Source organism: Vicugna pacos, chromosome 2, assembly GCF_048564905.1.
Source record: "Vicugna pacos chromosome 2, VicPac4, whole genome shotgun sequence".
Lineage (NCBI taxonomy): Eukaryota > Metazoa > Chordata > Mammalia > Artiodactyla > Camelidae > Vicugna > Vicugna pacos.
The window spans coordinates 117,067,805-117,084,145 of record NC_132988.1 but is presented as its reverse complement, the minus strand read 5'-3'; the positions used below and the strand labels follow the sequence as shown (position 1 = coordinate 117,084,145).

The following is a 16,341-nucleotide window of genomic DNA, read 5'->3' as shown; positions in this document are numbered from 1 at the left end:
TATTCCATCAGCTGGTGGACATTTGAGTCTCTGCGTTTTGGCTGTTGTGAAATGGGCTGTCGTGAACATCTGTGTACACATTTTTGTGTGGACATATGTTTTCATTTCTGTGAGCAGGGTTTTAATAAGATGTCATCATGGGGACAGAAAGCTTGAGGCCAAGTCTGAGTAACAGAGGAATGAATGCCCGATTCGGGCCGGAGCGACGCTGCCCTGGACTCCCCTCCGGGGCCTCCAGGAGCTGCCCTCAGTTTCCTTTCATAAAGGAGAGCGGTTTCCCCAGTCTCCCCTCTAATAAACTGATTTCCCATGGGAAAAAAAACCCCTCAAAACTGTCACTGTCAGACAGATATACACAGGCCCACAGAGATGCATGTGGAGAGAGACACCAAAAAAGACAGGCTCACAGAGAGATGCAGTGATACACCCACACAGACGTGGACACACGGGAGAGACAAACATCCAGAAACAGAGAGGCCAGGAGTATGGGCCAGAGACACAGAGCACAGACGAAGTGCCGACTCATCTCCGGGAAGCCACCACCCTGGACTGCCAGGCACTCTCGCTTCCTTGCCAGCTCCCCACGTCGGCCCCGGGGAGGGCGGCCAGTCCCTCCACGGGGACCTGCCCAGTGTGGGCAAGGGAAGCCCTGTCTCCAGAATCCTTGCGAAGCAGCAGCAGCAGATGACTGTCGAAAATGATTTTTCAGATCGCTAGAAGCTTCCCTTACTGATTTCAAACTTCCTTGTGAAATTCGTTTTAAAACACCCAGCCCACTTTCCGCCCGTGGTAAGCAGAGGCTGCCGACCAGGACTGAGTGTCAGAGGCGGTAGGCGGTGGGGAGGGCTGCCCTCCCGGGCAGGGCCTGACTGGCCCCAGGTCCAAATCTCAGCCACGGGACTCGGGACGGTGACCGAGCTCCCTGAGTCTTGGGTTCCTCATCTGGACAATGGTGTATAAGCCAGGCCATGGGGTACTGAGAGGACTGCATGAAAACAACTCACGTGCGTGTTCACATCACTTAAAAATGACACATGTGAAAATGCCTGGAATTCAGCAGGTGCTAAACAAGAAACTTAGCTCAATCTTTCCCCTTTTTCCCAGTATCTCTCTCCCTCTTTCTCTCTACCTACCTACCTAGACACCTGTATTCCCCTTTGGACAATTGAGGCAGACTGACGGTTGTCTGTGGTACTTTCAGGGGCCAGGAAGTGACCGGGAATAACACATCTCTGGAGGAAACCCCTCCTCCCCCACGGAGCTCACACAGGAGGTGACGCCCTAGGAACCGGCTCAGGCTGGACAGAGCAGAGGGGACCATAAGGAAGGGACAGGGACCAGCTACCTTTTAATATCGCCTTCAGAGGCCCAGAAGTCCCATTTTAGATATTTACTTAAAAGAAATGAAACAAACAAACAAACTTATACACAAACATTCCCAGAAACCCCACACTGTGTGCACATTCCCACAGTGGATGGAGCGAGTAAAAGAATCACTGATGAGTGAAACAAGGACATGGACAAGCAGGCACAAGGAAGCATATGATGGCATTTACAGAAACTTTGAGAAGAGCAAAACCAGTCTTGGAGGTGGAAATCAACAGCGGCTGCCTGTGGAAGGGGCGCTAGAGAACTTTCCAGAGTGAGGAACATTCCTGATTGGGGTCTTGGTTACAAGGGTGGAAACACTTCTCATTCATCAAACTGTCCACTTCAAATCTGTGCATTTTATTACATGTAAATCACACCCCCAAAAGAAGCCTGTTGGGACACGAGATGCCAGTGGCCTGTCTGGACGCCATGCAGGTAGGACACAGGGACCCCCAACAGGATCCTCCTCCAACACCCCCGACAGCCAGCTTACGTCCAGAGCCTCCTCGTCCTTGGACGTCGGCACTTCTCTCTTCCTCCTCCGGGATGGGGAGCCGGTTTCCGACGGGGTCTGCATGTTAGACTCCAAATTCCTGAGTAGGTTCTGAGTGTCATCTTTCTAAAATCCAAAGGCGGGGCAGGATGGGGAGAGCACATCGAATCGGTCAACGTGGGGTCATTGCAACTTCAGCCATCAGCCCCCACCCCCAGCAGTCATGTCTGCTCATCTCCAGGCCAGGGCCTGGACCTCTCTGTGCAGTGCTCCCATGCCCACCTGTGGTCAGCTACATCCTTCAAGACTGTCCAGGTGTCCCCTTCCTGAGAAGCCCCCCAAAGCCCCATCTCAGTGTGTCCTCAGGGCCTGGGGGCAATACTTGGAATGAAGCTCATTCCATTGTTCTTCTGAGTTGGTGCCCGAATCTACCCCCCACCCCAGCCACCCCTGGCAGCCTGTGAGCTCCTTTTGGGGCGGGGATAGGGTAACAGCTCAACATGGAGAATGACACAAACATATTAATACTCCTGTTATTTCCAATAATGTCATTGCATGATTTTTAAAAAAATACTTTAGGTAACCTTAAACTATAGGATGGTTTCTAGGGTGAACTACAGTTGATCCTCATTATTTGTGGACTCTGTATTGGCAAGTTTGCCTACCTGCTATAACTTTTGGCCACCCCCAAATCAGCATTTGTGAGCTGCTGTGGTCATTCCTGGACATGAGCAGAAATGTCAAAACTTTGAGTTGCCCAACATGCAATTTCCAACTGAGTTTGAACACGGCAATGCTCTGGTTCTGCCTTCTTGTTTTCAGCCCATCCTGCAAGCAAGCGTCCTTTCCAAGTTCGATTTAGTGCCATTCCTTTTTCACATCTCTGTGCTTTTTGTGGATGATTTTGTTGTTTAAAATGACCCCTGAAGTGTGCTGAAGTGCCGTCTAGTGTTTTATGGAGAAAATGCATGTGTTAACTGGCTCTGTTTGGGCGTGTGTTACAGTGCTGCTGGCATGAGTTCAAGGTTAATGAATCAACAATATATTAAATAAGGTGTCTTTCAACAGAAATACATATAAAACAAGGTTACGTATTGATGGATTAACGAAAAGGTTATGACCATAATCTTATAGACGCCCCACCCTGCATCTCCCACAGGAGCAATGCTTCCGTATTTGTCAATCCTGCGCTTGCAGTGATTTTACAGAACAGAATTATCAACTGTATTTAAAATCCTATTATGCCAGAGACACTTCTCAAACCTCTTCTTGGCCACTGGCTGCTTCTGGGTATGAAGAAATATCACCAGTTTGTCACTCTGTTAGGCAGCAACTGCCACAGAGCATCTATTCAGTGTCAAGCCTTATTCTATTGCTGGGAATAGAGTAATGAACAAAATGAATAAAGCCCCTGCCTTCAGGGAGTTTACATTCTAGAGACAGAAGACAGGCATAAGCAAACAAAGAAATAAATATATAGTATGTCAGAGGTGGTAAGTGCTGGTACTACAGAGAAAACTAACAGAAGATGGGAGAATGGACAGTGATGGGAGGGGAGGGCCTCTTGGACAAGGCGGCATTTGAAAAAAAAAACTTGAAGGAAGTGAGAAAGCAAGCAAACCATTCAGGTATCTCACTCAGGAACAAGCATTCCAGGGTGAGGGCACGGCAGGTGCAAAGGCCCTGAGGCAGGGGCATGCTCAGCACGTCCAGGGAAGTCCATGTGGCTCGAGCCGTCTGGGGTGAGGTAGACAGGGTTAGATGATGAAGCCAGAGATTTAAGGGTTGTTTGTTTAGCAGTTGTAGCTGACCAGTTCAAGGAGTCTGCAGGGAAGAACCCAGTCACATCACCCGACAGTAAAGACTCCAGGAGAAAAACGTCATTCACCTCGTGGGGGAGAATCAGGTTTTTGCTCCCCAGTTAAAAAGGACCAGGAGGTCAAGGGTCACCAGCCATTTGAGGACAGACTCCAATACGAAAGACAAACCCCAAAGCAAACAAAAGGAAAAAGCAAGCAGGAAATAGACACAGCATGGACACCCAATGTGTCCAGGAAAACTGAAAACAAACAAAAGGAACTTCCTCAGAGAGATAAGAGGAGATACCACATTCACAAAATAAGAACAGGATAGTTAAACATAGAACGTTCTGAGGACAAATAAGAACTCTTGAAATTAAAAATATGAAAAACTCAGTACAAGTATAAAGTTGAGAAAAGTCTCCCAGGAAACAGTGTAAAAATGTAAGGAGATAGAAAACGAGCAGAAAGAAAACTTCAGAGGCCCAACTCAGCCAAAAACTGATAGGAGTTCCTGAAAGAAGCAACAGAACATTTAAAAGGAAAAGAGTCTTCAAAGAATCAAGAAAATGAGTTTCCAGAACAAAAACAGAATGCACAGTACAATGGACGGCATTCAACTACGACCAAGACCCACCCTGGTACACTTCACATATTGGGAGCAAAGCCAGAACCTTTCAAGATTCTACAGAGGAGCAAAAGAAAAAAAAAAAAAGATTCCATGCAAAGTATTAAGGATCAAAACACAATCCAATTTCTTAACATCAACAATGGAAGCTCTAAGATAGTGAAAAATGTTCAAAATTCTGCAGAAAGAGTATTTTCAACCTGGAGAATTAAGTATAAAGACAGAAGAACATAGATATTTTCAGACACAGAAATTCTCAAAAGAACTTCTATTCATCCTTTTCTCAGAAAGCTACTAGAGGATGTGCTGCAGCTGGATTAGGAAATTACCCAAGAAAGACAGTGGAGGGGATCCTGAAAGAGGGTCCATCCCAGGAGAGAGGTGCAAAAGTTTCCACCCAGTGGCCCTGAGAAGTCCCAGTGGTGGCAGCAAAAGCCTACAGCGGCTGCTTCTCGAAATTCAGGAACAGAAAGGTCATGGGAGAGCTTGTTAAACTCAGCTTGCTGGACTCACCTCCAGAGATTCTCATCGGTGAGTCTGGGGTGGGGCCCAAGAACTAGTATTTCTAACAAGTTCCCAGGGGATGCTGATGCTGCAGGTCTGGTCCACACTGAGTGCAGCAATGGTCTAGAGGCAACCAGCTGAGATGGGAGAGGTCAGAAGCTTTCTGGGAGAGAAGTTTTTCGAAAAGATAAAACTGATCAAATACCTAATGTCTTCAGAGGAGATGTAGATGAATAGGGGAGAGTTTATTGTGAAATGAATGGTAAGTATATAGAATCTAAGGAAATGAAAAAACTGGGTAATTATTAATTTCAGAGAAAACAAAATATTGTGCAAAAAAAGAAAGTAACCATAATTACAGCTAATCCTTGACTTCTAGTGAATTATGTTTACAAAATTGGAATAATGAAAACACCAAATACTGATTTAACCAAAATTACCCTATAACCACACAGGGAGGTGGAGGTTGTGGTGGTGGACGGTGGGAGGGGGATGTAAATATGAAGGAGGGGAGAAAAGAAAGCGAAAACATTCCCCACTTCCATAGTGGGAAGTCAAGCAGCCATGTAAACAAGTTATTCAGAAATGGAAAGTAAATGACCAAAATAGCCAGCTGAACAAGAATTGAACAAGGTGGCTTCGGAGAAGTGGGAAATGGGTGGGGGTGTCGCTGCCATAAATGAACATTTTAAATTACATGCATGTGTCACTTTGATGTCAAAAAAACGTTTCAATGATGAAATAAAGAAAACTAATTAAATAAAACAAAAGCCGCAAAAGGAAAGTGGTCCAAGATAGAATTGTGAGCTGGGTGACTTGGACCAGAGGAGGACAGAGTGTCCAGGAGCCATGAGGGAGGAAGTGCTTGATCTAGCCTGAGGGTTGGGACACTTTCCTACGTGGATTTCTCTCTGGGTCCTGAAGGATGAGCGAGACAAGAGGACGAGAAAGGTTTCGGCTGGCAGAGAACAGATGTGCACAAGTGCAGAGGCATCTGGGGACCAAGGGGACTCTGGGTGGCTGGATGCCCCGGGGAAGGTAAGACACCTGATGCACCATGCTGGGAAAATGGACATGAGCTTGAGTGGGCAACCAGGAGCCACTGGAGCCTTTTAACCAGGACAGTCATATTGTTGGATGTACATTTTATAAATGGAGACTAGAGGCAGGAGATGAAATAAAGGAGGATACGTAGGAAAAAAGTGTTGCCAAGGTCACATCCACACCATCAGAAAATCCCACCAGCCCCACCCTTGAGCCAGAGCCCCTTCCATGGCTACAAGCCTGGTCTGAGCCACCACCACCTTCAGCTGGACTAGTGTATCTGTTACGGACCAGCTGTGCAATCCCAGGCAGCTTGTGAGCCTCTGGGCTACCACTAAAGTCTGAATGTTTGTGTCCCGCTGTCTCTACCCCACCCCACCCCACCCCACTCCGGCTGGCTTCTTATGCTGAAATCCTAATCCTCGACGCAATGGTATTGGGAGGTGGGGTCTCTGGAAGGTGATCGGGTCGTGAGGGTGAGGTCCTCATGAATGGGATTAGTGCCCTGATAGAAGAGGCCCCTGCAATCTCCACTGCCCCTTCTGACTTGTGAGGACACAGAGAGAAGTCAGCTTTCTGCAACCTGGAAGAGGACTTTCGCCAGAGCCCAGCATGCTGGCACCCTGACCTTGGACTTTCAGCCCCCAGAACTGTGAGAAATAAGTTTCTGCTGCTCAAAATCTACCTAGTTTATGGTATTTTTATTATCACAGCCTGAACAGACTAAGACAGGTACCACATGCCACTTCAGCAGGTAGCAGGTGGTTAAAAGCTCTGACTTAGGGGTTCAGACGGACTGGGCTTGAAGTCCACCCCCCTGCTCACCCCTTGTGTGCCCCTGGACAAAGAACAGCCTTGCAGAGCCTTGATGTCCTCACTGGAAAATGAGGATAATGACAGTCAACACGCAGAGGCTTGGAGTGAGGATCCAGAAGCAAATGCCCACAAGCACCTGGCACGGGGCCTGGCACCCAGGAAAGGCTCTGACGTGTTACTTCCCTCTTCACACAAGGAGCCTGTCTCAATCACCAGCAGGATGCGACAACCTCAAACCTACCTACAAGCACCTTGCACTTGGTTAGTTTCAACCTACGTCGCACGAACTCCGGAAGTCACCCGCCAGGTGAGAGAGCCTGGCTTACCATTGCTGGGTTTATCTCCTTCTCACGTGGGCCAGGAGTAGGGGAACAAGACTATACCACCTTATCCCAGATCCCACCACACTTTCTGCTTCTATGAGGTCAAAGCTGCAGAGTCCTAAAACACCGCTCATGTCACCGTTGATTTAAGGACTGCCGGATGCTCCGCATCTCCACACAACATCCGATTCTACAACAGCTGTATGAAGCATCCGTTAATTCCGTCAGGTGGCCACCTGTGACCCATTCCCTCCACCTCCAGTATGGTGGCTTTGGGGTTAGACACACACCTGTCCTCTTGGCAAGTTACTTTAACTTCTCTGTGCCTCAGTTTCCTCATCTGCAAAATGGGGGCATTAATAGCACAAGCTCACAAAGCTGTCTTGGAGATTCAGTGAGATCATTCAGGTAGAGGGTCAGTGCCTGGCATACAGCCAGCATTCAATAAATGCTAGTATTTTTCATTTTCCCATCACAGAACTCATCAGGCTGTGTTATAATAAAATGTTTACTTGGACTCTGTCCATCCCTGTCTCCCTCTGAAGGCTGTGAACCTCCAGGGGCAGGCGCAGGGGCAGGGTCTTCCTGGCACATTGATGGGGCGCCTAAGCCTAGTGGCAGGCAGTAGAAGGTGCTCAGTAAACTTTTGGGGAAGTGTTGAGCGCATGCTGATGTAGCAACGGGGGCTCATGAGGGGCTAGCTGGGTGATCCACACAGCAAGGAAGCAGAACGGGCACCCAGGGGTGGGAATCCCCAGCCCTCCTGTCCACCGCGCTGAGCGGGACCCACCAGTCCAAATCCTTGCTGTTACAGACGAGGAGACTGAGGCTCCCGGGCGTTCAGGGGCTAACGTCATCCAGCGCTGTTGGATGGTGCAGACACCTCTGGGGTACCCCAAGCCACAGCCTTCCCTTATTTGGCTTCTTCCCTCTGAAATCACAGTCTCCAGCCGCCTCTGGAGCACCCGGGGAACCCTGCCGCACAGGACCCACTGCGCACGATGCCCGCGAACACGCTCAAGTGGACGCAGAGCCGGGGCTGGAGCCCGGACCCCAGAGCCGAGGAGGACCGCGCCCCGTGCACCCCCACACCCCGGCCTACCTGGTGCCGAGGCCGCGGGCGGGCGGCGCGGCAGCCCAGCCAGAGGCCGAGGCCGAGGCCGAGCGCGGCGCCCAGCAGCACGGCGGGGGCCAGCAGGGCGGGCGCCGGCCGCACCGCGTCCCGGCCCAGCGGCAGCCGCGCGTCGCTCCCGCAGGTCGCCGCGCCGCGGGCCATCGGGGGCGCTCAGGCGGCCCGCCCGCCGCATCCTGCCCGCCGCCGCGCGCTGCCCGGGCCCGCCGCCCGGGGCACCATCCCCGCCAGGCCCGCGACGCCTTTCGGGCCCCCCCGCGGGCCAGGGTCGCGGGGCGCGCTCCGCCGACTTCTCCGGCCTGCGCAGCCTCCTTCCTCCGGCTCCTCTCCCCCTGCCCGGCGCGGCCCCGCGCAGGGCGGAGCCTGGACCCGCCGCCCAAACTTGGAGCCACCCCGCCCCAGCCCTGCCTTTGCACTGAGCATGCCCCGCGGCGAGGGGCGCTTCTCAGAGAGCAGGGCCTTCGGGCAGGAGTCTTGTTTTGCATCGGGTTCTTGACTTCCAGCGGGGAAGGGAACCCCAGCTACGGGGAAGGGAACCCCAGCTACGGAGGAGAGCGTTGCTCAGTTAAGTTGCGTGCTTACGCTTTGTTAAGCTGTTAGCCTGACGACCTGAGTAACTTTAAAAAAAAATTTTTTTTAATTTTGGGGAGAGGAGATAATTGGACTTATTTATTTATTTTTAATGGAGGTACTGGGGATTAAACCCACGCACTCTACAACTGAGTTTTGCCGTGTCCCTACTCCCCCCACCCCCCTTTCTTCACAGCCTTCTGAGATGGGTACTATTTATGCACCCATGCTCAGGGTCAGAGCTAAGTGACCCAATCAGGTCTGACTCAGCCTTACTGCTGACCTCTACTGATTGGCCATCCTTGGGCCACACAGCCTGTAAACTTGTTTGCCTGAAAAACTCCTGTTTTAATACTTTTTTTTTCCAGGGATAGTCACTGCTTTCTCCTAAGACAATGCATTTGGAGACTGTTACACCCAGCCCCTGCTAGAGACACTGCTGGGTCATTCCTTCACTCAGCATTTACATAGAACCTACTGTTTGAACCAGCATCAGGCCAGTGACCAATCAGACAAGGCCCAGGCAGTGAGGAGCTGACGGCTGTGTGGGGAGATAGTCAGATGAGTTCAGCATCTCTTCTGTCTTTTAGCAAATTTACTGATGCTAGCTCTTGTTCTGGGTCCTGGCGTACACACACACACACACACACACACAGACCCCCTCCTACCATTTGGAGCTTAATTTCCTACAAGGCCCAGAGCATGGGGATCTGTTGCAACAGAGAGGGTTTTTGTGTTCTTAAACTGGACGTCCAGCTCAAGTTTCTGGGTGTTTTTTCTTTTTTTCAATCATTTCCTCAGCAACTCTTCCAAGTTGGCAAGATGAGAACATCACATAGATTTACTCTTTATAGATGAAGAAGCTGATAACTAGAGAGGAGAAAGGCTGACTCAGTCTGGTGGTGGGAAGTGGGACAGATAGATGCACTCACACCTGTGTTTGTCTGGCTTCACACTCTCTGCCACGCTGTGCTTCTTAGATGTTTCCTTAGGCACATCTTCAAGGCTCCGGGGGATGAGTATGAGGGCAGTAACCTGAAGTTCTTACTTTATGACAGTGATTTCTTTGGATGCTCAGGCTTCAGTTTTAAAAATGTAGTGTTCTTTGCATTTTTCTTTATTATAAAGCCGTTTGAATATCGAAACCATCCTTTAAACTACTCACTAATAGAATTCGTGCTCCAGCAATATGCCAGCATTTAGCCTTTGGTCTTTTCTCGCTCCTGGCCCACTGCTTAGTACCCCCAGCGTACCCCACATGGAAAGCTTGGCTAGTAAGTTCTCAGAGTCCCAAATCCCATCGTCTTGTCCCTGTTGCATCAGGGAGTCAGAGAAGGCCTGTCCTTGGAGGGACAGGGGAAAAAAAGGCTGATAGGTGCCAGGCTTCCTGGCCTGAGACTGCCAACAGTATAACAGGCCACCTGCAGGAGGCTGAAGAGGTGTCAGCTGTCCCTGTGGGCCCAGGGGACTGACAGCCCTACCCTATGGAGGGCTCAGGGAGTTTGCGGAGCTGCTGCCTCCTGGCTCAGGGGACCAGGTTCTGCAGAGAGGTCTCACAGTGCCCGGACTGACTCCCTGCTCTCCTCCACCCTCTCGCTCCCAGGGTGGGGGTAGGTTCTCGGGCAGGGGCAGGCGCGAAGCCATAGCAAGGGCTCAGGCAGTGGGAACCTGACTGGGTTGAACTGAACCCAACAGGACACGAAAAGTGGCCTTTCTCTCTGGCATCTGAGCTTCCAGTTTCCCTCCCAGCCCAGCTGCTCGCTGTTCTGTACCCTCAGGGCCCTCCAGGACATGCGGCACTGCCTCTCCAAAAGTTTCTCAGTTATTTAATCGGGGGCTGGTGGGCCTGGTGAGATGCGCGATTCAGCCCGGTATGTCTCAAGGAAGGCTTGCTGGAAGAGGTGAGTCTGAGTTGAGACTCAGAGAACTGAGTAGGCAGTACTGGAGAGGCACTGGGAGCCCCTAAAGTCTTTGGGAGCAGGAGTCACCCGATCTGATTTTGGGAGTGTCCCCGGATGGGGCGCGAGCAAATCGAAGTGCGGCCGCGCCAGCCTCGCTCCCTCCCTCCCACGTCCGTCTTGGTCCCAGGCCGACTCCAGGCCCGCCAAGCCCAGAGGCCGGAGTCTGTTCCAGAAAACTTTCCGCGGAGGCTCGCACTGAGCATGCTCGGCGGCGGGGCGGGCCTGGGGTCCGGAAGCTGCCCCAACTCCGCCTGCACCCGCGAATCTGGGGGTCGCTGGCCCCGCGGGCGATGGGCACCCGGGGGCGCGCCACGTGGGTGCTGGCCGGGGGCCTCCTGGCCGCCGCCTCGGCGCTGCTCGCGGAGCCCGAGGACCGAGGACGGCCCCCCGCGGGCCCGGGCCCCTTCCGGCGCCCCCTCGGCGCGCAGCCTCCCGCGGGTGCCCCCGCGGCTCCCGGGGCGGGGCCCGAGCGCAGCGCGCAGGTGAGGAGCGCCGGCCCCCCCCATCTCAGGTCTGACTCGGGCGTTTTGGCTTCACCCACACCGGGGGCGGGGAGGCCCCGTCGGGTGGGGAAATTACCCGAAGGGGAGGGCGGGATCCGAGGATGCGTCGCATGTTCCTTAGTGGATCCCGCTTTGGGCCGGAAAACTCCCCGGTTGGGCGGAGACAGCGATGTGGCAACCGCGGGCTTGGACTTTGTTGGCGGCCGGTTCGAGCCCGCTCTGCGGCCCGAGGGCTCTGTGATCTCGGGCAGGTCGCTTCGCTTCTTGTGCCTCGGTACCCTGATCTGTAAGCCACCGAAGGGCCTCCCCTAGACGGTCAAGGTGAGAGTTTAGAGGAGTTCATGTGTGTTGAGCAGCTTACACAGGTGAGTGCCCCACCAGAGTGTAGCGGCTGACAAAAAACAGCTGGACTGTTGGCCGGAGTTCTGTGTGACTGTAGATTTAACCTCTTTCCCCTTCACCCTGCCCCTGCCTCTGTGGTCCCTTACTGGGAAGGCTCAGAGCTCGGCTGTCACCCTAGATTTCCCCTCCCCCTCCACCCAAAACTGGTCACCAGTCCTACTGCCTTTTCCTGTTTATCAGCTCTGATACCTGCCCCTCCCCCTCCTCCACTGCATCCCTAGGTTCACTCCCCACCCCTCAGCCTCTGGCCTTTGAGGATGGTTCCTATGGGTCGCCCCCACCCCCTAATTTGTGCTTTTTTCCATCCATTTCCCCAGGCCTCTAGGTGACTTGTCCAGGGCATACACCTGACTGCTTCCCTCCCCTGCTAACACACCTCGCACCCTGACCCCTGTAACAAACCCAGGCTTCTGTTCCCGGGAACATCTGTCCAGCGATCTGGCCCATCGCTACCCCAGGGTCCTCCCTCCCAGCACTCCCCGAGGGCCTGGCTCCGCTTGTCCTGTTGAGTTCTCTACCTTTAGCCCCAGTACCTGCTACACTTGCTAGGGGTTTTTTAGGTCTCTTAAATGAAATTTCCCCTCACTTTCTATTATTGTTAGATTTTCAGTAGAGAAGGCAGAATAATAATACTCTGTCAATTTACTGAGCTTTTATAAAGCTCACGACTGAATATTTTCACAAAGTCCTTTCACCTACTCCTGTCCAGTGAGGTGGAAAGTATCTGGCCCATTTTGCTGATGAGAAGACTAAAGCCCAGGGGGCCTGTCCGGTTCTTTCCTTTGGGAAGCCAGCGCCAGTCCTTTCTGGTGAATATTTGTTGCTAGGCTCTTCAAGACAGTGCTTTGAACACCAGAACACATATGCTCATGTTAACATTTTATCTATCCTCTCCTGCAAAGGGGAGCCAATAGCCAGTTACAGCCATCTCCCAGATGTTCTAAAACTGCTATGCCCAATACAGGAGCCCTGGCCACGCTGTTTCAGGTCCTCCCAGGCTCCGTGTGCTGGCAGCTGCCGTATTGGACAGCCCAGACCATAGAGCATTGCCAGGGTTGCAGGAAGTCCTATTGGAAACTCCTTGCAAGGAGAGAAGCAGTGAAGGGTTGAGTAGACAAGAGGTTTCTGAGTGTTTATGGAAGGCCCTGTGTGTCCCAGACTCTCTTCTGGGTGCTTGAGATAGAAGAGAAGAGGCAGTCTCTGTTCTTAAGGAACCTGCACTCGTGGGGCGGGAGGAAGACGCTAACGGCATTAACCTGTAGTGCGGCAGTTGTGGTTCAGGCTGTGGAGAGAAATGCGGCGGGCAAAGTGGGCTGAGAGAGAGGGCCTTGGTCCAGACGGGGTGGTCGGGGAGGATGCTTTGAGGAGCTGACAGGTGAGCAGAGCCCTGGATGGAATGATGGAGGGGCTCGGGCGCTGCTGTGAGAAAAGCATTTCAGAGTGAGATGGCAGTGAGGACAAAATGATGTGCTTCGTGGGGTCCAGGACCAGCCAGGAAGCTGGTGTGGTAGGGGCAGAGGGTGGGGTGGGGGGAGGGGAGGGGGAAGTGCTGAGGCCAGAGGGTAAGGAGGGGCCAGATCAGGAGGCCCGCTGGGTCATGGTTAAGGCTGGTTGTTATTTTGAATTAGATGGAAGCCAGGGATGGGTTTTGAGCAGAAAAGTGACCGGCTCTGAGTCATCTTTTTAAAGCATCCCTGTGGCAGGTGTGAGGACAGAGGACAGAGGTAGAAGTAAAAACCGAGAGAGGAGGCAGATAGGGGACCAGGCAGACAGTGGAGATGAAGAGGACCAGGGAGATTCGTGGAGACGGCTGCCGAGAAGTTGTTGAATTTGGGGTGTATTGTGAAGGCAGAGCCGGGGGAGTGTGCTGGGATTGAATGTGAGTTGAGAGACAGAAAGAGAGGTCAAGGATGAAACCAAGGACTTGGGCTTCAGCAGATGGAAGAACATAGATACCATTAGCTAATACGCGGAAGCCTTGGGGAGGCAGCCAGGAATTCTTATTTGGTCCTGTTGAGTTTGACAGGCCTGTGAGGCATCGAGGTAGGGGTGCACAGGAGGGTGGTGGGTGAGTGAGCCTGGATCTGGGGGAGAAATCTGAGCTGGAGAGCTGCGATACTGGGGAGTGGTCAGGGTACATGCCTTTAACCCCAGAGGGCCTGGCTGAGTTCCCTGGGAGTAAGTATTGATTGGGAAGACTGAGGTCTTCGGACAGGGCCCTGGAGCAGCGCCTGGGCCAGGCCAGCAAAGGAGATGAGAAAGTGTGGCTGATTTTGCAGGAAGGGAACCGAGGCTGTGACCCACAGGTCAAGGGAGGAAGGTGCTTCAGGGAGAGGGGCTCACAGTAGGCAGCACAACGCCCCCCCCACCTGCTGACCCCTGGAGCCTGGGAACGAGTCACATCACAGGGCAAAGGGAGACAGACGTTGCAGATGGAGGTTGCTAATCAGCTGACCTTATCACAGGGAGCTCTCCTGGGTTATCCTGGTGGTCCCAGTGTAATCCCAAGGGTCCTTACAAGTGGAAGAGGGAGGCAGGAGAGAGTCAGGAAGAGATGTGAGATTAGAAGGTCAGAGGGATCCAATGTGAGGCCTCAACCTGCTCCTGCTGGCTTTGAAGATAGAGGAAGGGCCATGAGTTAGGAGTGTGGGCTGCCTCTAAGGCTGGAAGAGGCTCTCCCAGAATGCAGCCCTGCAGACACTTTGATTTTAACACAGTGAGAGCCACGTTGGACTCATGACTTCCAGAACAGTACAGTAATAAACGTGTGTTGGTTTTAAGCCACTCGGTCTGCAGTGGTTTGTTACAGCAGCCGTGGGATGCTAATACACTCACACATCCAGGGCTGCTGGTGGTGAGTCGCGTGCAGTAAGAGTGGAGACCTGGCTGTGACATGAGGCCTTGTAGACGTTATGGTGACCTTGTCAGGAGCTGTGTCACCCTGGAGAGAGGGATCACCAGGAGGGGAAGGCTGGACATTGGAGGATGATATTGACTGGCGGCTGGCATGGTCTCTGTGGGAGCAGGCGGCTCATGGTGGCCAAGGGGCCCCGGGAGAGGCACCCTCAAGCTAGTGACCGCTAGGAACCTGTGAGACCTCAGGGAGCCAAAGCCAAGTGTCCCTGGCACTAGGGCCCCTAGGGGGCTCCCTGGGACCCTGGGATCCTGCCTCTCCCCCTCGAGTAGAATCTTCTGTCGGGAAGGAAGCCTTTGCCCCTCTGGGGGTCAGGGCAGCGTCTGCTTTGCTCACCACGTGGTGCCTAGCACAGAGCCTTCCGTGCGTAAAATGCTGGGAGGAAAAATGGATGGAAAGTTTCAGGGGCAGGGGCGGCACAGGTGGATGGTTGTGTGGGGGCTGGGTGCAGCATGGCGCTGCCCGTTCACCCCAGAGACCTCACAAATGAATTGTAGGTGTGTTTTTTTTTGTTGTTAACAGATTTCAGTTTTTAGAACAGTTTTAGATATTAGAAAAATTGTACACGTGGTACAGAAAATTCATATGTATCCCCTCCAGTGCACACAGTTTCCTCTATTATTAACATCTTACATTAGTAAAGTACATTTATTGCAGTTAATGGTCTAACTGATTGATATAATTGATATATTACTGTGAAAGTCCATAGTTTTTTTGGATTTCCTTAGTTTTTTTTTTGCCCAACGTCCTGCACTGTCCCAGGGTCCCATCCAGGACACACATCCCATGTAGGCACCTCTCGGCCGGGACAGTTTCTCAGACTTTCTTGTTTTGATGACCTTGGCAGTCTGGAGGAGGACTGGTCAGGGATTCTGTAGGGTGCCGTCTGCTGGGATTCGTCTGAGTACCTGCTAGCAACCTGATTCATTACTGTTGGTGTTGACCTTAAACTCTTGACTGGACTAGCGTTTCTCCACCATGAAACCAGCCTGCACTGTACTTGTTAGAAGGAGGTCACTGTGTTAGAAGGAGCAGCCTGGATGGATGTTCTTAAGATTTTTTTCCTGCCAGATGGCAGCAAAAACATATTCCATCCACATCAGTGTCTGACACGCGGCATTCTTCTTCTGAAGAGGCACCTCTTTCCACTTTGTGGAAGACTATAGACTAGTGGTTGTCCTGGCCACACACACCTGTTCCAGAAGGACTTGGGGACAACGTTTGCACTGGGCATGAGGGACCTGGGAGACCCCAAAGGAACAGGCATGGCTCCCATTGTTACCCCAAAAGAGGAAGGAAAAAGACCTCAGTTTTTGTCTTACCTGAAAGAGAAGAATTCAGACGGGAGCAAAAGATTTTAAAGGTTTTCTTAGCAAAGGATGAGTACGCCTCCAAGAACGGGGTGCGGGCTGATCCAGGGGCCGACAGCGGTGGTCTTTGTTTGGCCCCCTGTCTTGTACCCTCACTTAGAGGTGGTCTCTTGGTTGATTGGCAGCTCTTGCCCCTGGAGTGCTGGGTCATGCTCATCCCATTTGGTGCATGTCCTTACCCATGATGCACATAGGAAAGCCCACAAGGGGGCCTAAACCGCCATGCTAATTACATTACAGTGAGCATTAGGTCATGTCCGGTTAGGTCCTCAACGCTGCTGCACGGTGGGGGCTTTCGGGTTCTAACCGGTTTCTTGCTGACACTCATTTAGTGAAAGTAAAAGTTCCTTTATGCTGAAGGTAGGCATACTGCCATCCTCCAGACCATCCTCCCTGACCTGCACCTGTCTGCCCGGTGCCCCCACTTACCTAACTACCTGACGCCATCACTTAGTCTTTGTTATTATTGTTGTTGCAATGACGCATGGGTGTGATTCTCCTCCTGCCAGAA

At 52.2% G+C, this 16,341-nt stretch overlaps 2 protein-coding genes across 12 annotated transcripts in view; one reads left to right on the top strand and one right to left on the bottom strand.

Annotated features, from left to right (window-relative positions):
* EVC (EvC ciliary complex subunit 1) overlaps positions 1-8,479 on the bottom strand; it is a 66,712-nt gene extending 58,233 nt beyond the window's left edge. For 2 of the 3 annotated variants that reach the window (XM_072946447.1, XM_072946454.1), the window contains exons 1-2: positions 8,081-8,479; positions 1,865-1,990 (exon numbers count right to left, since the gene is read on the bottom strand). In XM_072946447.1, coding sequence (XP_072802548.1) covers positions 1,865-1,990; positions 8,081-8,254 — 300 coding nt within the window. In that variant the 5' untranslated portion in view covers positions 8,255-8,479. The remainder of the gene's footprint in view (positions 1-1,864; positions 1,991-8,080) is intronic. The other variant, XM_072946460.1, reaches the window with a different exon arrangement.
* A 2,377-nt stretch (positions 8,480-10,856) lies between these two features.
* The window catches only part of EVC2 (EvC ciliary complex subunit 2), a 120,110-nt gene continuing 114,625 nt past the window's right edge, over positions 10,857-16,341 (top strand). For all 9 annotated transcript variants that reach the window (XR_012062804.1, XM_072946390.1, XM_072946419.1 and 6 more), the window contains exon 1: positions 10,857-11,123. Coding sequence is in view for 8 of the 9 variants with exons in the window: in XM_072946390.1 (XP_072802491.1) it covers positions 10,932-11,123 (192 nt within the window). In the remaining variant the exon portion in view is untranslated. The remainder of the gene's footprint in view (positions 11,124-16,341) is intronic.